The sequence below is a fragment of the Pelodiscus sinensis genome, chromosome 2 (assembly GCF_052426305.1).
Source record: "Pelodiscus sinensis isolate ZL-2025 chromosome 2, ASM5242630v1, whole genome shotgun sequence".
In the NCBI taxonomy this organism is placed as follows: Eukaryota; Metazoa; Chordata; order Testudines; family Trionychidae; genus Pelodiscus; species Pelodiscus sinensis.
In genome coordinates this window covers 169283085-169308004 of record NC_143053.1, presented here as the reverse complement: position 1 = coordinate 169308004, position 24920 = coordinate 169283085, and the positions used below count along the sequence as shown (strand labels likewise).

The window sequence follows — 24920 nt, the reverse complement described above, 5'->3', positions numbered from 1 at the left end:
AAAATGAGTATAATGGTAAGTGTAGGAGTTACCTCGGTTAGGAATAGGAACTTTTAGCCTTGTCCCCTTTGGCTGTAAGTAGCGTGTGATTGCAATATGGATCTTTGTGATATGCAGATGTAATTCTGAGGGGAAAACCAGAATGGACACATCCTTAGAATACATATAACTAATTCATCCAAATAACATGTAGGGAAACACATAATGGTAAGTTGACCAACATTGGCTTAAACTCTGAGTAGGTATAGGACAGGATGTTATAGGGATATTTTCAAAAAACAATTATTTTAGGAGCAATGTGAACATTTATCCTTTAAGGTTAACAACCATTTCTCAGCTGAATGTGTAACTCAGCTCTTCCTGGAGCGAATGGAAATTGTATGTTTATTAGGACCTGTATATGGATTTTAAAGAGACATTGCCAATTTATATTGTTCGGTGTGACAGTATTGAGATCTAATAGTAGGTCACCACTCTGATTATTGTGGCCTCAGTTAGTTTCCCCAGCGATAACTGATTGAGAAAAAAGGGATGAAGTAGCTCATCAGACAAGGAAGCTAGGTGATTTATTGCTTCACTTGATAAAAGGCAGAAAGGAAGTTCTAGAGCATAGAAGAAAGGGCTAGCTGAGCCCAGATTGCAGGGAGATCTCATTGCCTCCAAGAGCCCTGATGAGCAGGAGCTGAGGATCATAGAGATTACAACTGCTGTGTTGCACTATGCAGTGGTTAGTGGAGGTAACTTGAGTAAATTATACAGAATGGATACTAAAATAAGAGTCTGAGCCATTCCTGGGCAGAGGTGACAGCCCTGCATGGGGGCCCAACAATACTGGAGCAGCCCTCCGCTTTCAGCAGGCTGTGGGCAGGGGGCTGCTCCCCGGATACTGGTTAACTTCCCTGGCAAGCATCACCCATTAGCATCCCTATTCCTGTGGTGGCCAAGGAAAAGCAACGGGGGGATGCATGCCCATTCACAACAAATAAAAGCCTAGATGATCAAAATTAGGGATGTAAATAATTGTTTAATTAGTTAACCGGTTAGATGACTAAAATTGCAATGGTTAATCGCCTGCATGGTATGGGTCGCTCCAGAATGGCAGAGGTGCAGGGTTCTGCCGTCCTGCTGGGATTGGGGCACAGCGAGGGATCCCACTTGGCTGCCCCACGTGGCTGGGGCAGGGGTTGCGCTGGGCCGCCCTGTGGGACTGGGGCTAGCGTTGCACCAGGCTGCTCCTGCAGCGGGCTGCTTATACTATAAACCAGCTCCCAGCATGCACTGGCTGCTGGCCCTGCTCCCAGGGAACTGGCTGTGATGTGGGCTCTGCAATATAAGCCTTATACTGCAGACCCCTCACCGTGGGGCAGCAGCTGGCTTCCCAGGAGCGCAGGGTAGGCAGCCAAAGCCAGTGTGCTGATGCTTATTGGTCAACCGTTTAAACCGTTAAATTCTGACATCCCTAAGCAAAGCTGAATGAATTAAATCCATTGCTTCCACTGTTTGTTGTTTTCCCACTTTTTTGAATATGCTGCAGTGTTTGGATTGCAAAAGGATATTATTAGGCTGTATTTATAAATATTTCTAATGACATATTTTTAAAAATCTAAAATTTTGGCAATGTTTGTTACATACACGTTTTATCTGTGAATGAAGGAGACACTGTTATCTTTGAATGAAAATGCGGTAAGCATTTAAAAATGGGAATTCCTTATCCCACCAAGGAAATGATATAGATGAGTGGTTCTCAACTAGGGATGTAAACAGGAAACCATCACCGTATCAGGTGAGGCTTACTGGGTGACTGGTTAAATGGCACCTGGCCCAACCAGAGCAGCCCCCTCTCCCATATTAGAGACAGCAGTGTGGGATGCGGGAAGGCAGGAGCTGGTATGTACAAGGAACCAGCTGCCTGCTTGCGTGTAATCACTGAAACTTTCCAGTGATTCCATAGTTAAACACATGTTAACATCCCTGTTCTCAACCTATTTATGATTGAGGGACACATCTGGTGCTCTGTGTGTAATATGGTCCACATCTACACACTATATACCTGTATAGTCTCGAAGATGTCACATGGGCTGCAGCTGTGTGCTGATTGGACTAAAAGCAGCCCACGTTTGAAAATCACTGATAGAGATTCATACTGCCTTAGCCTGACACTGTAAATTGTTAAGTGTATTTTGCACTGTGGTGGAGTAACCACCCATAGGACGTATCCCATCCCATTCCAGTAGAGAACAAGCAGGTGTTTTCCCATCACGGTATTATGTTTCAGTAGTTTAATACGCCCTGAGCTAAAGCTTTTCTGTGTGAACTTAAGCAGGAGTACATCTTGCTACACAGAGGTAGAATACTGAGCAAATTACTTGCCTCTTGAGGTTGGCCACAATTAGGCACATAAGTCAGAGATAGGGAAGTAGAATGAAACAGATTGGTATGCAAGGAACAAGAGACTAGAGCTGCATTTAAAAAAAATAAAATGTCTAGATTACAGTAATTATTTTCATCACTTTTTGTTGGTTACATATGTCTTGAAATGGGGATTGCAAACACTTGGGTTTGTGGATTAAAAGGTATCCTTGCTCTCTGATTCATCTCTCTTGAGGCTAATTCAAATATTCCAAATCACTGAGCAGTTTCAAGGAGCTGACTTAAAAAACAACCTGCTAGAGTAATGTTTCTTCCTTTTTCTTCTATGTGTCGAATTCAATTTTGTACTACTGAAAGGTTTTCTATATATAAAATGGTGACAGCTTTAAAGTTTAGTATTTTATATCCAGGCATAGATAGAAATGGGATCTTTTATTCCTTCAGAAAAGGGAGTGTTTCATCTTCCCTCAGAACACATCTAGCCCTGGAACTGTCATTAACAGACTTCTGAAGTGAATTTTTAAATAACAAAAAAGAGCATTTTTTGTGTATGGATCCCTCTGAGCCTGGTACAGTTTGTTGTACCATGATAGTTATGGCCTAAATTTAGCTCTGTCTTGTAGGATCACAAGCAAGCTGCTACGTTGGTATTTTTTCATTTATTACAACTAATATTCTCTTCCCATTTTATACAGGCATTTTTTAGTTTTGAAAAACATTTCTTAAGAACTTTCCTCTTGTTTCTGATGCTAATAACTAGTGTTTTGTCCTAATGTAATAGCTTCATTTCTTAAATTTTGCAGATTTCATTTGTTTAGTTGAGCTTCTTTTAAAATTATACAAATAGAATAACAACTCCAGGGAGTTAATTGTTTCAGAGGTATTTCCACATTTGGTCTCCAGTTTTGTGCCTCACTACGCACTTGAGGCATGCAGATATGTCATAGCAGCTGCACATTATATCATGTGTTTTTCCTACATGAGTTTCCGGACATTTAAAAAAAAAAACCTTTCTCTTTCTATTATTTGAAACCCTCCCCTCCCCGCCGCACTAAAGTCAAACAACACACCCATGCATTATGCTTTAATAGGAAATCTTTCCACAATGAACACCCTAGTCCGTGGTCACCAACTAGTGGATCGGGATCTACTGGTAGATCTTGGATCCTCTGACAGGTTTGGCCAAGAGGCTATTGAGTATCAGCACTTCAGCTGCACCCCTCCACTGCTGCACAACTCCTGCCCTTTGCCTTGGAGCTGCCTCCCCCATCCCTGGGAGCCTCCTGCTGTTCAGGGCAGGGGAGGGAAAGAGGAGCACTGATGTCAAGCACTCTCCCACCCTGTATCCTATATCCACAGAGCAGGCCGGGGGGGGGGGGGGCACAACAGGACTTGGGATAGAGTTTGCTGGCTGCTTTTGGGAGTGGTAAGCCAGGGCAGGGGTGAGTCTGCCTTAGCCCCACTGTACCACCACTCAGGAGCCACCTGAGGTAAGCAGGGCCCAGTCGGAGCCCATGTCCTGAAACCCTACTCCAGTCATGAACCCCCTCCTGCCCCTCATACCCTTGCCCTAACCCCAAGCACCCCTGCATCCAAACATCCTCCCAGCCTGCACCTAGAACCCCTTCTTGCACCCCAACTGCCTGCCCCAAGATCCGCTCAGAGCCCCTCTTGCACTCCAGATCCCTTAATTTAAGACTAGAGCCTGCACCCCAACCTGCTGCTCCAGCCTGGTGAAAGTGAAGGAGAATGGAGAAGAGAGGGAGGGAGGATGGAGTGAGCAGGGTGGAGCCTCGGAGAAGGGGCACAAAGGAGGTGGGGGCAAGGGTATTTCGGTTTGAGGTGGATCTTGGGTTGCACTTAAATTCAAGAAGTGATCTCATGCGTAAAAAGGTTGGAGACCACTGACCTAAGTAAAAGATTCTACCACTTCAGCCAGCAAATCATCGTCTCAGATTTGCTCCTGCAACTTTGTTCACTAGGTTTTAAATTGTTAATTTGGGAAAGGTGATAGCCCCATACTAATAGGTGAAACTGAAAATTATGGTTTGAACTACACTGTATAATGGGCATAAGGAGGAAGCAGGATCTTGTAGTTAAAGCACAAACTTAAGATATGGGAGACCTAAATTTTATTCCTAGCTGTATCACATACAGACCTTGTGTCACTTGATCTCTCAATGTTCGCTTCCAAAATCTGGAAAGTGGGTTAATCAACTTGTTCTGTGACAAAAGCTCTACTTCACAGGGCTCTTGCTAGACCAAATCCATTATTGATGTTAGTAACCCAATTTTTAGATCTATAAAGGAAGGTGCTGTAGAAATGTATTGATAACATGGCTTGAATTAGGTGTGTGTGGAAAAAGTGTAATGATACTTTCCCAAGCTTCACCCACAGACTAAACTCCTTCCATTGGAGACACCAAAATGTGCAGCTGTTGGGGGACTGTAATTTTTTTATGTTTTCCATAATGCCTAGCACAGTGAGGCTCAACCTTGTTGTAGCTTTTAGATGTTATTGCTGTATAAATGTGAAATAACCATAATATATGCTGCTGTAAGTTCTGCTGGGTAACTCAGGCTTGGTTCCCCCTTCTATACAGTTCAGATTTATTCATAGATAGTGAGAATTTAAAGTCTAAGCACAGTAGGCACATGTGTAGGGGCTTGTCATGTGATTACATCTGAATCTAATTTTTCATTTTAAAAGTATGTTTTTAGCACTCATGATTGAAGAAGGGCTTGCAAATTAAATCCAGGCATAACAGGGGCAGCGATACCTGCTTGACGCTCCAGACATCCTCTGGTAGAGGAAGGAGCAGCAGCCACTGGAATGAGAGAGGAAGCTGCCTGGTCTCTCATGCACTGTCAAAGGAGACCAGGTTCCCATTACTCTGAGGGACTGTGGGTTTTTGGGGTGTTGGATGTCTTGCTGGGCTTTTCAGGCTTATCCCAGTCCCTCTTGATAAGACTTAGCATTCCCCCTGGTTTTTATTCTTCTTGCTGGGGAAAAAAGTGATACTCATGTAAGCATCTCAAACTTGTGTCATCAACATAAAATGTCACTCTCAGTAGATTATGCATATTTTCGTCCTATGATCGTCCCTTCCTTTTTTTAATATGTTTTGGTTACCCATGAAATAGTTAATATTGTTGGCATTTACATTATTGTGATTGGACATCTAAGCAACAGATAAGCAGGACAATTGGTTCTTTCCAGAAATATTTCAGGCTGTTTGCAAACTCATTATAACACTGGTTATGCTTTCTTCACAATGTGAAGGTTTTCTTCACAATCATAAGGCTAGATATTGATGTTCTTATTTTTTGATGAAATTGGGAGTGCGAAGGACAAGAGGTCCAATTAAAAGAGGTACTGGATTGCCAGCCCAATGCAACACAGTCCTATTTAGATTCTTATTATTTATTTAAAGCATGTTAAGAGTTAATATTCATTTTGAAGTGAACTGTTTTTATATTCATATAATCCTTTTTCATTTGTTTCATTTTTTAATACAACAACAGTATTTTTCAAATAGTCACAGCAGTGGCAAAAACAAGTCTGTTTTGCTTAATTGGGTTTACGAGTTTTTCTTTACACAGATAATGAAACATATTTAAAATATGTATGATACTAAACCATTGCCTATCAATGGTGATTAAAGGTGATGTTTTGGCTGTCCTAACTGTTTCTTAAGCCGTTTTAAAGGTAAACTGGGAGAAGAACATTGTGTTCATTTTCTGCATATTTGTCAGTATATTTGGTGCAGTATCATACTGGACAGATACAAATATGTGACTCTTATTTTCAGGCGTTGGTGATGATACAAGAACCTGGGGACCACCTTTTGTTGGAACAGAAAGTGTTTATTTTCTCAGTGTAAATCGAAATAAAAAGGTAAACAGAAACTCCGCTACAGTGAATTGTGATTAATTTTTTCCCCATATAACAAAGAACTCAGACCAAACTTTATAACCCTTTTAAGTTCTTTAGGTAATATTTGTAACAGTGCTAGAGACTGGACTATAGTGAACCAGAAGCAAGTTTTTTGTCTAATCTGGTAACTGTGACAATTCAGGATAATCCAGTAACTAAAAAAGCAAGAATTCTAATTGTCTAGTTTTTCTTAACCATGCTTTACAAAGAGGATACAAACCCTAAATACAATTGTTCACAATTATGGAATCCTTATTGTAAGTAAAGGTGGTCAGATTAAAATTGCATTAAATTGCAATATGAAACTAAACAGTTCTTTGAAAGAACCAGAATGAATATTTTGAACAATTAAGGATGTATAATTTGTTACTTTTGGAAAAAGGTAACAGGGTGACACAGGGACTTCCATGTAACTAAAAATATTGTATTTTTTTGTTACCAGAGTATAGCTGTCAATATGAAAAATCCAAAAGGAGCAAAGATAATCAGAGAGGTATGTGCTGGTATAATGTAAATCATGCATTTTTCATTGTCTTTGGTGTAATAGCAAAGAATAAATATTAATATGATGGCTGATTAACTATATAACACTGATTTTAATGATTTATGTATGTCACTGATATAGTTAGTGTTAAATAGCAATACAGCTGATTTTCTTTTATACACTTAAACGTTTATCTACATGACTCAATATACAGTGCAGCTCAGTGACAGTGAGTTTGGATAGTATGAAATCTACTTTAAAGTGAAGTCAAATTAAGTTCCAAATTGTTTCAGTGCATTGCAATGAGAAATTGCTCCTCCGTTTATAGTGCTTAGAGGAAAAGCTTTTATGGGGAAAAATAGTTCTTTTTGAATATTTCACTGTATTAGGAATGGTGATCCATCTCTTTCTCTTTATATTTATTGTTGTATTTATATAACAAATATTTGCATATGTCTACTTTGCTCACCAGGGCCAATTAAGTTTGTGGGAGCAGGCTTGGGCTTCACCATGTGAAGTGTTTTTCACGTGTTTACCGTTGGTCAGAGCCGCTGAATAGCAAAGCTACCACAGCGTTTGTTGAGTTGCCAGCTTAGGCTTCATATGTCTGTTCTGTGTCTCTTTCAGTTTTTCATTTTAGAACTTAAAATGTGGTTTAACTCTGAAAAGAAATTATATAAAAAGAGAATGTTTATATTCAATAGAGCTATTCCTTATTTATGTCTGACCTATTTAATATAGTGACAGAAAAGATTTGCTGCTTGTTACCTCTGTTAACCCTGCAGGACCAAAGAGCAACGAGCAGCTTTGTTTTTTTTTTTGCTGGCAATGATTTTTATAATGACATATTCCTTGGTTTTTTTGTTTTTGTTTGTTTTTGTTTATGCAGAAGTGAGTGCACTTAATATGGAAATTATTTGGAGTCCTTAAACCAAGAATCCTATAGTGTAATTTTCATAGAGACACTTCATAATAGAACTGAAATATTGATTGTTCTTTAACTTCATAGGTTTCCAACCATGGATGGTTTGGAAAAATGATGCAATTAAAATAATTTTGCTTAATATAAAATGGATGTATTTTAGCTAAATAATCATGCCTAAATTAGTATATAAAAGAATGATTTCCATCATACCAGTAACTTTAATTTTGCTATTAACTGTTGGTATTTGATTTTTAGAAATACATATCTTGGAAAAATGTAAACTGATGCACTAAGTGGACTGTCCACTGGTCCACTTCAGAAAAGAGGTTAAGGCAACTGGAGCTGTGTGTCAGGATAAGTTGGAGTACAAAAAAAATCTAGCATGAGCTTCCTGTCAAATACTTCTGGTTTAGAAACTGGTAGAGGGTTTTCCTGTTTAACATTTACTGGGAGTTCAGAAGTGAAATCTTTTTATTGCTGCTTCTCTATTTCTAATATGTATTATTTTGCGGCCTTCTACATTTTTACTGATGCCCTTCCCCCTGCAGCATGAAGTTTTTTTCCACTCTTCAAAGACCTTGGATGGTTGGTGATTTAAAAATAGTGGCAGTACAGATTCCCATTCCTCCTCAAGGCTTGAATACCTGTTTTTGCTCACCAGAGCCAGAAGTTAGCCAAATCCCAAGATGAAGCAGACACTTCCCTCCCACCATCTGCCATCCCACATTATCAGCACCTAGCACCTCAACAGAAACATGTGGGAAGGTTGGCACATGTGAATGTGTGGCGGGACCTTTGAGTGGAAGGGGCAGGTACTAGGTTTGCCAGGTGTCCGGTATTCACCTGGACAGTCCAGTATTTTTGCTTCCTGTCCGGTAAAAAAATTCAGAGAATACCGGATACCTGAGATGTCTGATATTTTCTGAAATTTTCCTTGGCCAGGAGGCGAAAATGCTGGGCACCTGGCAACCCTACAAACACTCAGCGCCCAGTCTCTTCCCTCCCTGAGTTCACCCCCAGCCGCCCGACCCCAGCCCTCATGCTTACCTGGTTCCCCAAGGCTGCCGGCCAAAAGACCTAGGGGAAGCAATGCTTCCCCTGGGTCTTAGTGCTCTCACTCTTAAAGGGGACATGGTCCTTTTTTTTTTCTCTTTTCTCAACAACTTTGGTATCCCCTCCCCCTCCTTTTTTTTCCCCCCTTCAACAGAATTTTTCCCATTTTTGTTGGGGGGGGGTGTTCGGTATTTTTGTTTCAACCATCTGGCAACCCTAGGCAGGGCTAAGGGCAGCCAGCTTTCAGCACCACCCAGAGCGTGTGGCATGGGACTCTGACAGCAATTTAAAGGGCTCTAGGCTGTTGTTAATTGCTGGGTCCTGGGACAACTGACACTTTTGTTCCCCAGCCCCAGGCGACAGCTCTAGCACTAGCAAAAATTTGTTAGGACTGTTAGTGAGTTAGCAGAGAGTTTTTAACTAGTAGTCATAATAGCTGCAGCCATCTGCCAAGAAATGCACAGATTCTAGGAAACAGGACAAACTCTTTAAGTAACAAGTGGCAGGGCAGGAAATCCATCAAATTGCATAAGAGAGAGGTCTTTGCACTTCTTCCTCTTCTCTCAAGAACTGCAGTTGATGACTATGACAGTGGTGTTTCTTCCTGTTCCAGGGTTTATCAAGATTAGCTTAGGGCGAGGTAGCTAAACATGTTAAATAACCCCAACTTAACTACAGTAATTTTCCTTAGGTAAACACAGGTGATGGCAGGATGAGGATGACCCCTAACTTTACCTTGACCACTTTTCTCTAATATAGGCAAACTCCAAGTGACTCTGTTGTCTAGAGAGCAGTTAGGGTGAAATATTGATCATTCCTGAGATCCCCAGTAATAATTTTACTGAAAGGCGAAAAGCTTAAAAAAAGACACGTGGGGCTCATTTCGTCCCATCTACCTCAATACTAATTGATTATTCTTCAGATAAGGTCCACAAAATATCTAGAAAATAGAAGGAATGCTAGGAAACACTAAAAAAGCTAACAATCATATGTTCAGGAAACGTGGTTTTATCCTTTTTAGTGTCCTACTTGTCTGTGGATTCATCATCCCTTGAAGGAATCTGACAACTTTAAATAGGTCTCCCCAAACCAGGTTTTTTCCTCCGGCGTATTTCAACTGCATTCTTTAGTCATCCTGCCTCTCTTGGCCTGGGAACTCTAGTTGGAGGAAGCCAAACAAGTTCCTACACGCAAACAGTTTCCTAGCAGCAGCAAAAAAGTGTAGATTTTCCTCTCAGTGCTGTAGTTGATGAAGTAAATAGGTCTGAATTGGAACAGTCTTCCTTAATAGGCAGGTCATGATTTGGGAGAACCAACCACTAGTTTAGATGCTTGAAATTGATAACAGAGTCCTGGCTTTGGAAATGAAAGAGACCAATCATTCCAGCGAAGACTGATTTCTTCCTCTCAAAAATCAAAACAAGAAGATCAAAAAATAAACCCCAACATCCCTATTCCCAAAAATCAAACTTAATAGAGAAGAAATAAAAAAGCAAATTCAGTATTTGAATATTCCTCCACCTCAGATTTAAAAAGCAAGCACATAGGCCTTGCTGACTAGTTTCCCATAGCATCCATCTTTTATGGCAGATGCAACTTTTCTCTCCCGGTCAATGATAACCAAAGCTCTGGTGTTATATCAGTAGAGATGGGCTAAGGAGGTGTATTTTGGTTCTAAACTAGATTTAGGAAAAATTTATAGTCTGAGGCTAAAAGGTTGGTTGTTTTGGATTATATGGTGCTAAAATCTTCCAGATTTATCCTAGCTGGATCTAAACTGGAACCAGAAGATGGGTTCTAAAGGTGGCCAAATGGGTGTGCATGTATAGATACTTGTTTTCTTAAGTGGCAGATTTATAACCGGCAGTTACCTTAGTGGTCAATACATCTGGCATGCTCCATGCTGAATTCTGAGACTTATCTGGGATAATATACAGAAAAAAGCCCGATCTCACATAATTAGTCACAAGGTATTCACCCTTTGGTGTCCCAGTAACTCATCCTGCTCTTTGTTAGTTTACTTAGTTTATATCTCCACTTGCCCTTTCTAATATTTTCTGTTACTACTTGCTGCTTCCTAAGTATGTGATGGATAAATGGCTGAACTGCTCAGTAGTGAGTTAGCTGTCATTTCCATTCTTCTAAAAGTAGTAAGTCTATTTATCTGATATCTTATCACCCTTTTGTGTTGATATGTCTGCGTATATTTTTGCAGTCATTTTTATCAATTCATCAAAACTCATCAGAGGTTAAGTCTATAGAATATATTCCTGCTGTGCATTTATTATAAATAATTTTATAGTGATTGTTACATTAAAATGTGTATTAGTTACAGTAGTTTTGGGAGAACTCTCTGACAGGAAGTTAATGGGGAGGCCCTTTTTTCTTCTGCTGTCCTAGCCTGACATCTCTAGCTGTCTCTTTGTCTGAATTTAGCAGAGCTATCCCACACATTGATGTCTATATCAGAGAAGAGAAATTGATAGACACAGTGAGGTACAAGTTATCTTTATGGAATTCTTTTAAAAGCTCTCCCCCAAAAGGATAAATTGGCAGTCTTACTTTCTAAAAATGTTCTTCTTTAAATAAAATAGTGTCTGTTTTTAATATTGGTGTTTTCCAAATAGCTAGTGTAATTATGAGAGCGAAATAGAAACAATCTATGTTTTTGTATGCGTATCACAACGTTTTCTGAGATTAAAAAGTTGAACAAAATAGTGTACTAGCTGTATTAAGTACAATTCCAGAGCATGTGCTTTTTTGTTCCCATTCATTGCTGGACACCACAGTAAGAGAACCAGACTAAGTATTCAGAGGTCTAACGTGGGGCCATGAGTGGTGGAATTACACTGATGTTAAGTCTCAGCCCAGTGTTGGGAGTTATGATGTTCTGATTGCACCAGCAAGGCATCAGGGTGAGACCAAGCCCTAGAGCTCGGAAGAGTATAACCAGTGCTGCACCCTTAGTGTATGTCTTCACTGCTGAGTTAACACAGGGGTGGCAAACCTAAGATCTAGGGGCCGGATGTGGCCCCCGGCTTGCCTGGATCTGGCTTTCAAGGCTTAGGGCTCCCCCCAGCACTGGGGAGCCTGCACTGGTGCTCCAGCCCCTCCCTACTCTTCTCCACGGGGCCGGAGCACACAAAATCTACTAATCTGGGTCCCACTAGGCTCTGATGTCTGATGTGTGTGTATCTTTCTCCTTCTCAGACGGGGGCCACACCAGTGAGGATTTTTTTTCTTTTGCTTCTCACGTGTGTGGTACGGGACCTGGCTGATTTTTTTTCAGGTAATCAGCCTTAATCTAGCTCAGGTGTTAGCATCCGCATTGCAAAGCCAAACCTGAATTACTGTGGGCTTGCTAATGCTGCATTCCCCTGGGGGTATTTCCCATGGTTCTTTGTGCTGCTGTACACTGAGTTGTTGTGACTCTTACCTTGTGGGATAACTTGTCTCTCTTTCTGGGTACTTTGGGTTGAGAGGGGGAGGAAACTATAGGAGAAAGCATTGGAGGGCTATCAGCAATTGAAAAATTTAGCCTACAACCACACTACAAAATGAGTGATCCTGAGTGAGAGTGGTACCTGAGCTCTTGCCTGTATACCGGCTGGATCAGCCAGCTTAAGTCTGAAGTACAACCAAACCCTGGTGAGATGCATTTGTGTGTGGGTAAAAAGGAGTAGGCAACAACCAATTAAGATCCTGAGTTAATTCTGATTGTGAAAATGCCGTTCAAGAGTGTTCAAAGTATGCGCCTCATCTTACCGGACTGGCTCTGCTAACCTGTGCAAAGATATTGGAGGGATATGGGCCTACCTTCTCGCGGGCTTGTGCTGACAGTGACGCTAATTCTGTGGAACCCTGGCTCTCCCTTGTTCCGTTTCTGAGAAACAGGATTCCTCTAATGCCAGTCACACACTTTTTTATAGCTTCCACGAAATAGTATGTGGAATGGTGAATTAAACAACTGTAAACCTCCCCCATTAACATTTTTTTTATTAAAAATCTAGAGATGTTTCATCAAAAGACTGTAATAATTTTAAGCCTGTCACATTGTAGACCTAGATTTTCTTGATACTCCATGACATTAAAATACTCTTTTACCTTATGTTGAACTTAAAGAATATCTTGGATGTTATTAGTATCTCCACCTTTCAGCCAATCCAATCATTCATCAGTTACATGCCTTGTTGTCTGAATGAGAATCAGTTAAATGAGAGGTTAAATGTTTGTTGGCTTGACTTCTTCTTTGGCTTTAGATACAGTAAAACAGCCTACATGCTAGAACAATAATGGTTGTGATTGCTGATATGATGACACTAGTTTATGGAAACAGTTCCAGTGTACTGTACATAGTAATCAGCCAGATACATGATAGCTCCAGGAAGTATGACTCTGGTCAACTTGAAATAATCTAAAACAGTCCACTTTTGCACAAAGCCTGTGCTTAATTAATGTATGTGTATACATGTACATGTCAGTGGATTGTTTCTCAAATTCCTTAAAATGACCATCACCATCTTCTTAGGTATTAACCTGTTTCTCCAGAGGTTCATAATTAACTTTGCATGACCTAACCATTTATAAATATGTCCAGATATAGCTTTCCATTTGTGGGGATGAATAAAGATATGATTTAGGCTCTGATTCAAAATCCATTAAAACCAATAGCAGTCTTTTAATTGCTTTCAGTATGCTTTGGATCAGACCTTTTCCAAACCAGAGAATACCTAAACAGAAGATATTTCCTATATTGTACAACAGAGGGTTAGTTTACATAAAAACTGACACTAAAATAAAAGGTGTGAATTCAGACTGATTTAAGGTTGGTCTATAAGCGTACATGTAGTGGTTTAAATATAAATATGTGATTTTTTTTTTAAAAATTCTGATTTACCTGATGAAGCTCAGGGTGGATGTTGATGTATTCATTTAAACTTGGCTTACTGTGTAATTTATGTTAGTACATTTACATGCATAAGCTAAATCTGTATAAAATTTTTTAACTCATTTTAAACCTATATCCACACACGAAAATTACACCAAGTTAACTAAATTGATTTAAGATAAATTGATACAATTTATGTGTAGACAAGCTAGCAATATTCACTTTTAGTTAAATTGGTGCAAGGCTTCTTTATGTGGAAATATATAAAGTATAAAGGAAATGCTGAAATCCAAGGATTAACTTTTGAGTATTCACATGTATTAAATCTCACCTTCTCCCCCTCACTGAACAGGTGAAAATAATAAGAGTATCTCTGTATCTTTAAGTTGCTTTTTCTTGGCAAGAGCCTTGGGGTTGACTAAAAAGGCATATTGAGAATATATCCAGATTAAAAGCTTTAGTTGCAGAGAATAAGAAACAGATACACCTGAGAAAACAGTGGTAGTCTTTTGTTTGCTATCTTGAGAAACAGTCCGCTGACCTGGAGTTTTCCAGGTTTAGAAAGCAGCTGCATCCTTTCACATTGTTTATAAGCATTGTCATTTCTGCCATAGTACAGAAAGTCAGGCTCTGGGGCTGGATGTTCTATTCCTGAAGCTGCCTTTAGGATTTTCATGTAACATGAGCAGATAGTTGTTAAGACAGCACCGGGGTCATGAAATCTATTAAAAGATACTATATGTGAAACTGATAGTTTGGAAATTAAAATCACTGTTGCCAAAAGTATCAGTTTCTGCCACAGAAAAAAACCTGCAAGGGATGAAGGGTTCTTCCTCTTCTCCCTACTCATTCCCAAAATTAGGAAAGACACATAAATGCCAGTATTTGTCCTGTTAAATGTAGACTGCTCTTGGCCAATTGACATGTTTACACCATATAACAACATAGATAGCACATTCAGTATTTTAATACTGAATCCATTCCTAGGCATACAATACTTATAGTATGTAACAGATCAGAGTAGAGAAGCCATTTGTTCAGAATACAAAGGTTATTTAAACCAGTCACAATTGCCTTGTGACTTCTGTACTGAAGGAAAGCCAGGAACTATCTTGTTTACTGAAATTTTAAATTAAGTTATGTGGGGAACTTGTTGAACTTTCAGAAGTTGATTAAGAAGTCTGACTCATCTTTGTCTTTTCTTTCAGCTTGCAGCTGTGTCTGATGTTTTTGTGGAAAACTATGTCCCTGGGAAACTGGCTGAAATGGGCCTGGGGTATGAAGACATTAGCAAGATTGCTCCTCACATCGTGTACTGTTCAATAACAGGTATTTTAACTTTGCAGATGTGTTTGAAGGCTCATAATTTAATTTATTCTTCCCAAAATTCTGCAACAGAAGGCATGCCATTTTATAGAAACGTTCCTATTTCATTTATGCTCATTTAGATTAATGGAGTAATATTTCTGGAGACTGACATTTTCTGTGTATCCTGAAAGCTGGTGTAGGGAAGATAGCAGTTGGCAACTGGGCACACTTCTTAATGATAATTTGCTCAATATAGTCATTGCTATAGTGTGTCAGATCCACGGTTCTTAAAATCCTCTAGCAATGGCAGTACGGGAGGCAGAGGGGGTGCAAGAAACACCACAATAATCAGATGTGGAATAAAAGTCTACATACTATCTCAGAGGGGCAGCCACATTAGTCTGTAACTTTAAAAACAATGAGGAATCCTGTGGCACCTTAGGCCACGAAGGGCAGTTTAAGGTATGCAACTCCAGCTATGCAATACTTGTAGCTGGAGTTGGCTTACCTTAAGATGCGCCTTGGCTGTGTCCACATAATGGGAGGCTGACGGGAGCAAATGCTCCCATCAGCTTCCCTTACTCCTTGCAGCTGGCAGGGATTGCCTTCAGAGTTCAGTTTAGGACTTTATACTATACCTGCTAAATCGAACATCAGAAAATCAACCTCTGGCATGTCAATCGTCTGTTAATTATAGATGTGTCCTTAAAGATTAACAAATTTATTAGGTCATGAGCTAAATCCACTTAATCAATTAAGTTGGAGTGGAAATTACAGAATCTAGGGTATATACAACAGCAAAAGGAGTTATCTATGAATTGTAGGACCAGTGTTAATGAAGCTAAGTCAGGCTGGATGTGTCTAGTTCATAGCATATGATGTGGAAATGTGAATATCAAAGGGCATGGAAGTTGACTTTGTAGTGCATTAACCAGTTAAGATATTTATTTTACATACACTAGGAGTCTGTGCCCTCCTGCTCTCTAAGCTCACCAACCCCCCTCAGTCAGCTGCAGCTGGATTGTGGCCTCTCCTTCTATCCATGCCGCCCCCGCCCTTTCTGTGGCCCGATGCCTGCTGGGCCCCAAATGGGGGCTTGTAGACCAGGCTTCATTTTTAAATAAAGTAAAATATTTTGTCCAACACAAAAAGGTTTCAACATTGTCTTGATTAATAGCAGGGCTGGGGAACCTTTTTTGGGTCACGGGCCTCTGATCCATAGAAAAATCAGTTGGGGACCACACAAGTGAGAAGGAAAAAAAGCCCCTCCAAAAGCCCTTCAACCCTCAATGATGTGGCCCCCAACTGAAACACCTCACTTCCCTGGTGCTCCAGCCCTGGAGGAAGAGGGAGACCTGAGGTTCAAAGCCTCAGGCAAGATTAACAATTCTGGGGTTCCAGGGCTAGTGGATTTTGTGGGACTCCTAGGCTCTAGGGTGGGGCCAAAAATGAGGAGTTCAATGTAGGGATGTAAAAGTATAGTTGATTAACCAATTAACTGACAAGCAAAAGCTTATACGTTAATGCTGTAGGCTACATGCATCTGCCGCCGCCTGATAATACAGGCTTATTGGTTAATCGTGTAGTTGACTACACGTGGACATTGCTACAAACTGATGAAATGAGCATTTTTGATTATGAGCAGGATTTGGAATGAAGATAGAAGTCAGCTGATTACAGATTATCAGTGCTATTTTTTGCTCAAAGTAAATGTTAACACTTGTTCACTATTTATTTATAAACTAGTTTAGATGGCAGCTTACTGTTATTTTCCAGTCCAAGAAATATCCATGTGTTGCTGTGGAGTTGGAAGCTGGCAGTGCTGACACCACACACATTTTTAAACAGAAGTATACGTTAGCCTTCTGTGTGACTACTCCATGATCACAAATAGTAATGTCACAAAAGTGCCTCAGTTTTGGATTATGATCACTCCAAGATTATAGAATCATAGAATACTAGAACTGGAAGGGGCCTCAAGAGGTCATCAAGTCCAGTCCCCTGCTCTCATGGCAGGACCAAGTACCATCTAGATCAGTGGTTCCCAAGCTTTTTGATACTGGGGACCAATAAACCCATTCACAAGCTTTTGGAGGACCAGTAACATTTATTTGCATATTTGCATATTCATTAAGCAAATGATGAATACGCAAATAAATTGTGTCGCTGGCCCTACCTGTTTGGCGGGTTGTTCCGCCCCCACTCCTAGCCCCAATCCCAGTCGCTTTATCAGCCTTTGCTGGCTCCAAAGCGGCGTCCGGCGCTGGGTGTTCGGTGTCGGTGCGCATGGCGCCTGGTGGGTTGTTCTACCCTCCCCCCTCCCGGCCCCAATCCTGGGCACTTTATTGGTCGGCATCAGCTCCCCCGGCTGCGTCTGGTGCCAGGCATTCTGTGTTGGTGTACACGGTGCCTGGCCTTCTCCCTGGGTCCTAGTGCCCGCCGGATCTTGCCCTGCCGCCCGGGAACATGCCCGGCAGAGATGCCTCAGCGGTGGGCTCTCTCCCAAGAGGGCCACGCCGCCGTACTCGGTAGTGCGGGGTGCTACTACCCCGTCACACAAATTAATAGGATTGTGTGTGAATTTTTTTAAGGACTGGTATTTTTTTCTAAGGACCGGTATTGGGCCGTGGACCATACTTTGGGAAACGCTGATCTAGATCATCCCTGATAGATGTCTATCCAACCTGCTCTTAAATATCTCCAATGATGGAGATCCCACAACCTCCCTAAACAATTTATTCCAGTGTTTTACCACCCTGACAGCTAGGAAGTGTTTCCTAATGTCCAAACTAAACCTTCCTCACTGCAATTTAAGCCCACTGCTGCTTGTCCTATCATCAGAAGTCAAGGAGAACAATTTTTCTTCTTCCTCCTTGTTAACACCTTTTTAGATACTTGAAAACTGCTATCCTGTCCCCTCACAGTGTTCTCTTTTCTAAACTAAACAAACCCAGTTCTTTTCAGTCTTCCTTCATAGGTCATGTTTTCTAGACCATTAATCATTTTTGTTGCTCTTCTCTGGACCTTCTCCAGTTTCTCCACATCTTTCTTGAAGGGTGGTGCTCAGAACTTCACACAGTACTCCAACTGAGACCTAATCAGTGCAGAATACTTATGATACTTGTATTCTGTTGACAATCTTTTCCCATGTTTAAACTTAGACAACAATGAAGCAATAACACTGGTCTATGCATCTGCAAGAGGACAATTTGTATGATTTTTTTAAGGGTCCTATAATGCTGGTGGTGCTCTGCACAACTTCAGCTGGTTAAGGCCATGTAAGGTAATCATTTTGCCAAAGCCTTTTCTCTTAAAAATGGAGATTTAGTGCAAGGACTTAACATTGAATCCACATTAAAATTTAGAAGTTGTAAGGACATAAGAAGAACATTGGTCTGCACATCTGCAAGAGATCATGCTTTGTCTCTTATCTCATCCCCGGCTACACTAGATTGTAAAGGGTGGCTCCTTCAAACTTGTTGAACATGGCGCCCCATTGCAATTCACTGTGCCTTGCATGGGGCAGAGATGTCCAGGAAGTTGCAGAATTGGGGATCTTGTATATTGCTGAGTAAGCAGGTCTGTTAAACTCTGGGCCAGTGGCCAGGAGCTGGTCTTCCTCCACAGCCAGGTCCTTACCTTTCACCTCCAGGTCCTGCAGAGACTCCTTTGCAGTGCAGATAAACCAGCATATGTCATCTTCCACCACCTCTAAGAGCTCCAACATGACCAGCAGTTCTGTTATCTCCACTCGAGAGATTTCACCTGCTGGTCTTTTATCAGGATATGGAAGCTAGTTTCAGTGACCAGGTCCACAATAACTGCTGAGGGGGGAACCTCTTCATGGAACCCCTGCTACATAGCTTCCATATTTATATGCAAGTGGTGGAATGCTCTTTAGTATGTATGTCAGAGGTTGGTCCTGGCTGGTACCACTAGACGTGGAGATCTTCTGGTCTGTGGTTATAAGGACTAGGTAGACCACATGGAGCTGTCTAGCGTGTGTACGTTCCAGGAGATGTGGGCAGACTTGCCTCTTGTTCCTTTCATCTGCTTTCTCCTGGGGTGATGGATGGCCATATTGGCTAGTGCCAGAAGGGAGTCAGTGGTGAAATCCTGCAAGTTTATGGGGCCAAGGAAGGAGTGTGCAAGGATCTGAAGCTGCAGGGAGAACCACGCAACTGTTGTAGGAGAGTGCTCCCTGCCCACACCTCATCCATGGTCTTCTGGAACTTGTCATCTGGCCCTTCCCGACAAGCTCCCCTCTACTCTCCTCTGGCTATCCCCCAGCCTGCCACCTGAGTCAGCTGGTTTGCCTCTGAGCTGCGCCAAGCGAATGTGTATGCACTCGTGTTTCATACTATCTACTTCCTTGCTCTCGTGTCCTGCCCTGATACCAAAGAAGGACCTGCAGGAAGAACCACGGGGGCCAGTCTGTAAATCTGCTCTGATTTCATGGCCTGCCAGAGATATCAGTTGATGGCTCCTCCTTGGTGCCGTGAGCATGGATGTGTTTCTGGCACTGTTCAAAAAATCCTCCAGCTCCTGCCCCTTTTCCTTTTGTAGCAACCTCTTCCTGAGCTTCCAGCTGCACTTTGACCCTGCACTTCTTAAATCTTGCATGCTCCATCTGCGGTCTCCCAAAGTCATGGGATCTATCCCTGTCCCATCCCAGTCTGATTCCCCTCACATAGCCAGTCCCTGTCTTGACTCCTCCATGTATTCATCCCACTCTCCTTGTATGGTTAATCCGAGTCTTATCTTCTGGGCATCCAGTCTGAATCCCAGCCTCATCTGCAGCTAGTTCCAGTTCCTTCCTTCTGACTTCTCATCCAATCTGTCTCTTGTTACCTTTCTCCAGTGTCTCTAGTCCTCATTCAGCACTCCCTCTCCCCCCTCCGCAATTGTGCCTAGTTCAGGTTGTTTTTTTCCAATCTTAATGTCCCCCTCACCCTGGTCCTCATACTGGACTTATCAGCCAGCTCAGTTCTTCTAGGTAGACCACATGGACCACAGTTTTTCTAGGTAGACCACATCCCTGTCAGCTCTATCTCCCCTCTTCAATTTCTCCCTGTAAGCAATGTCACTTAATCCTGGGCCCCTGACTTGTGCTCAGGCCATTGAGTAATGGTCCAGTGGCCCCTTTCAGGCTGTGAGTCCAGATGGTGGGGCAGGCCACAATGTCTGCACTAGTCCAATGTCAGTACAGTCCTGGCCCTGGTTCAGGGTGGAACAGGCCAACAAACAGTTCCCGAAAGTCAGTTCAGCCCGGGGCCCTGGTTCAGGGTGGGGCAGGCAAACATTTTCCCAACATATGTGGGGAGGAGGAGACTGTCACCCAGTCTGTGGGTGGCAGGGGGTTACGAGGGCCCTCCTTATTCCACTGTGTCCCAGCTTAGGGCCCTAGCAGTGGCAGCCTTGAGGTCAGTGGGGAATTTGATCTGCAACACGCCAGCCACGTCAAAGAGTAATTAGGTCAGCCTGACCATCATCTGTTTCCCTTGGGCCACTTCCGAACTCCCCCTCGGTCTGTACCTGGCTTCCAGTCACTGGTGGATTTGCATAAGCTGCATTTGGGAATAGGGTAAAGAAAGTCTCTTCCATTCCTGGGCCTAGCGGTCCAGGCCAGTCATCGACATGTGCCAGATCGTTTGGGTCCCACTGGCGTGAGAGGCTCAGAGTAGTCCTCTGCTCCCTCCGCCAGCTGGGCCCCTACTGAACTCCTGGCCTGGGTTTTTATGCTTCCTGCCCCATCCCTGGGACTCTGAAATTAAAGGGGCAGGCTCCGTCTAGGCCCACCCAGGCTGAAAGATGGGGTCTTTCTCCTTGGGGGTCAGTGAGCGGCCACCCCTGCTCACTACACTCCCTCATATGCTTGGTTCCTGGACCTAGTATCCTTGTTCAGTCAGTGCCAGTCTCTCCCCACTCTCCTCATTTGTGCACCATTCTTAGCCTTTCTCCTTGTTGTTTCTCTTCCGGCTTCCTAGTCCCAGTCCTGCTGCATCTCAACTCCTGTCACAATCTATTGCTTCCCACATCTAGTCCACCTCTTATCCTCTCTGTATTTGAAGTTGGCCCCATCCTCATCCTGACTGCCAGGAAGTTGAGGTCACTGATAGCACCAGAGACACACAGTTCCTACTCTTGATTCTGGTGCTTGGCCTCACTCTGGCCCACAATAACCACGACCAATAATTGCAAGGAAAGTCTTATCTTCAGCCCCTGTAGCCCTAAACTGGAGCATGCTCAGTTGCTCTGTGGAGAGATGGCTGTTGTGCGATCCAGTCATAGATAGAAACTGTGAGGGGCTGGACCGTGCTTTGGAGATTCCATGCCTTGCCACAATTCAAGTCTGTGGCAAAGACGTGGTAGCCATTCTCAGCAAAACAATTTGTGTGTATGTTACATGGCAATACCGGTCCCCCTCCCCCGACCATCTTTTCCTTGGACATTGTGGAAGCATTTTTGTGGAAGCTTTAAAAAATAATTTTGATGGAGGCAAATACCCAATGTAGAACACTTCAGCCCAAATGGTTAAAGTTTGGCAGAGTTGTAAGGAACTGAAAAAAGCCTCTGCAAGGGCCACTTTTAATTTAGAGCCTGATCTAAAGTCTGTTAAACTCAATGGAAAGTTTCTGTTGACTTCAGTGTGCTTCAGCTCAGGTATTTCAAGAACTATTTTGTTGCTCTTTATAATACGTTTGCATTTTGTTTGTGAACAGTGGGCTGATAGTTGATGGCTGCATTGACATATCTATGCATTTGGAATCTTCTTCAACTACAGGCAGTCCCCGGGTTACGTACAAGATAGGGACTGTAGGTTTGTTCTTAAGTTGAATCTGTATGTAAGTCGGAACTGGCGTCCAGATTCAGACACTGCTGAAACTGACCGCCAGTTCTGACTTACATACAGAATCAACTTAAGAACCCCAGGCGTCCCCAAGTCAGCTGCTGCTGAAACTGATCAGCAGCTGATTCCAGGAAGCCCGGGGCAGAGCAACTCTGCCTGGGGCTTCCTGTAGTCAGCGCTGGTCAGTTTCAGCAGAAGCTGACTTGGGGACGCCTGGGGCAGAGCAGCTGGGGTGCTACTGGACCAACCCAGCAGCACCCCATCTGCTCTGCCCCAGGCGTCCTGATTCAGCCGCTGCTGAAACTGACCAGCAGCGGCTGAATCAGGACCTGGGGCAGAGCAGCTGGGGTGCTGCCGGGTTGGTCCAGTAGTGCCCACGGGCGCTGCAGGACCAATCGGCAGCGCCCCAGCTGCTCTGCCCCAGAGTCCAAAACAAAAGCCTGGTCTGCTGGGGGGGGGAGCACACTAGCTTCGCCCCCCCCCCCAGCAGACCAGGGACACGGGGAGCAGAGCCGCAGCGGCAGCGGGGTGCCGCGCCTCTGAGGCTTTGCTCTGGCAAAGCCTCAGAGGCGAGGGACCCCGCCGTGGCTGTGGCTTCAGTCTGGGTGCCTGTGGTCTGCTGGGACGGTCCCCAGCAGACCACAGGCACCCGGACTGAAGCCGCAGGCGCGGGACCCCCCCGCGGCTGCGGCTTCAGTCCGGGTGCCTGTGGTCTGCTGGGGACCGTCCCCAGCAGACCACAGGCACCGGGTCTCAAGGGGCAGCAGCAGCGGTTCCCGCGCTTCTGAGGCTTTGCTCTGGCAAAGCCTCAGAAGCGCGGGAACCCGCCCGGTGCCCCTGGTCTACTGGAGACGGTCTCCAGCAGACCAGGGGCACCGGAGCAGCTTACGAACGGGGCTTTCTCGCCCCGACTTCCGGGGCGAGAAAGCTCCGTTCGTAAGTGCGGATCCGACATAAGTCGGATCCGCGTAAGTCGGGGACTGCCTGTACGTCCATTCTCATAAAGCCTTGTTTATAAAAAATATTCTGCTAAAACGTTAGTGGTGAGAAAAGATATTTTACATTAAGGTCTGAAATCTGCAATTACTTAAGCTCACATGTAACTTTACCCTTTTGGATAATCCCATTGAAGTCAATGGGACTATCCATGTGAGCAGAGTTGCCTGTAAGTTAACAGACTCAGGGCCTTAGTAATGTAAATTATATGTGTTAAATGAATAGGCATGTATAGTAGTTGGGTCAGCCAGATGTTATGTGCAAATTTTACAGAATTTCCTGTAGCTTGCTGCTATAAAATATGTTTACTAGCACTTTTACCTAGCATTGCTCGGGTGCTTAAGGAGGGGCTCTTTAAGAAAGGAGTGTGTGAGGGTGCTGAAGTCAGAATTGGGGGGGTGAGGAGAGGCTTTGGGCAGGGTTAAAAGAACTGTGTGTAAGGATGGGCAGGGGGCCGGACCTCACCCCTCCTGAATTTTGTACCAGGGATTAATGCTCTTCCCCTTTCTGTCCTTTTCAGGGAGCGAGAGCAAAGTGCACAGTGTGCCTGTCCCCTGTGTGGCAAACTGCACACTTTCCCCTCGCTCCCTGATGAAGGGGAATATCCTTGTATGAATCTGCAGCGGTGGGGGGTGGGAGAGGGAAGGTGTGCCCCCAGCCTGGTTATTTTATCTCTCTTCTATATTAATTAAATATTATTTCCAGGTCTGTAGAAGTCACCACAAGAGTCATTTTATTTGGCCCTGGGACAATAGAAACATTAAGAGAATACACTAAGTGACAGTATAAACAAACCAGGAGATATGAAAGTGCAACTCTAAATTAATTAAAGGTATTGTAACTAGTCTTGAGTTAATGCAGTCTTTTACACAAAGCAGTACACTGCTTTGATACTGCCTCTCTTAAAATTTTGGATTGCTGTGCTTAAAGTAGCAATTGTTAATAGTTTCTGAGACAAGTAGCTTAACTGAAAGCCAGGGCCATGTATGGGTGAAGAGTTTACACATAGGCAAGCCAAATGTTAACTCCTTTTTGGAATTTTGGAACTCTTGATTAGTAAATTGAGTTGCTTATCTAAACATGTCTGATTGAATCTGTGTAGCGTTGCTCTGGCTGTTGCCATAGTGCTGGAATTTTCGTGATATTTCCCAACATTCCTGCTGCTTTCTGAGCACTTTTGAGACCCAGATTGTCTGTTCTTACTCACAAGTTGGCTTCATTGCTAATGAAGTAACCTTAAACGAGTTCTAAGGGTAATATAGTCTGACAGCTCTGTGGTTGAGGTTGGTTTAAGTTTATGAAAAGTGGCCAGCTAAAGTAAACTTCATGTGCTGGTCACAGAGGAGTGACCATTTGATGCTGTTGGCATGGTCTTGTTTAGCACTTGATGATGAGAACATTTTATAAGAACCATTTACTGAACGGTAGGGGGCAATGTTTAAAAGGACAACAATCACCACTGAGTATTGCTTTCAGATCAACTGCTAAGATTTATTATTACTATTTTAACTCACATGTCTATGAGAGAAAATCTGCTTGCGTTCTCTGAAAATTTTAGTTTGATTTTTTTGTTTGGTCTTAGAACTAATTCCTCCTGTAAATCACCTGGATATTAATTTTAAAACATTTTCTATCTTTTAGATTTCTAGTCTGAATTGTACTTGCCTTTCTCTTGTGTAAAGGTGATTGAAGCTGTAGCTTCATTTTCTGTATTCCCATTGCATCTTTTTAAAATTCTTTTCAAGGAAGGCTGGATACATTCACTGCTTCATGTATAGGTATTTTCTGTGCTATTTAAGGGGCCAGTATGAGATCTCTTTCAAGAGTCCCCTTCTTCAATGACCAAAGTTCTATTGAACCCCCTGGGAGATGCTAATATGGTGATAGTCAGGATTTATTATTAGAAGTCATTTGTACTATAGTTGTAGAGAAGTTGTATTAAGGACCTATAGGAAAATACACTCTCTGCTCGAAACAGCTTTCAGTTTAAAGCCGTGATGCTGCCAATAGTTATGGATGATAATTACTTTACAGGGTATGACATTGCTCACATGATGAAAGTTATTCCTGTGCATAATTATTGACAAGGCTGTTTGCCTGAATAATTTG

At 42.8% G+C, this 24920-nt stretch overlaps 1 protein-coding gene across 3 annotated transcripts in view; it reads left to right on the top strand.

Annotated features, from left to right (window-relative positions):
* SUGCT (succinyl-CoA:glutarate-CoA transferase) overlaps positions 1-24920 on the top strand; it is a 477897-nt gene that overhangs the window by 12851 nt on the left and 440126 nt on the right. For all 3 annotated transcript variants that reach the window (XM_006124080.4, XM_089776539.1, XM_006124079.3), the window contains exons 4-6: positions 6183-6268; positions 6750-6800; positions 14866-14986. In XM_006124080.4, the coding sequence (XP_006124142.3) occupies positions 6183-6268; positions 6750-6800; positions 14866-14986 (258 nt within the window). The remainder of the gene's footprint in view (positions 1-6182; positions 6269-6749; positions 6801-14865; positions 14987-24920) is intronic.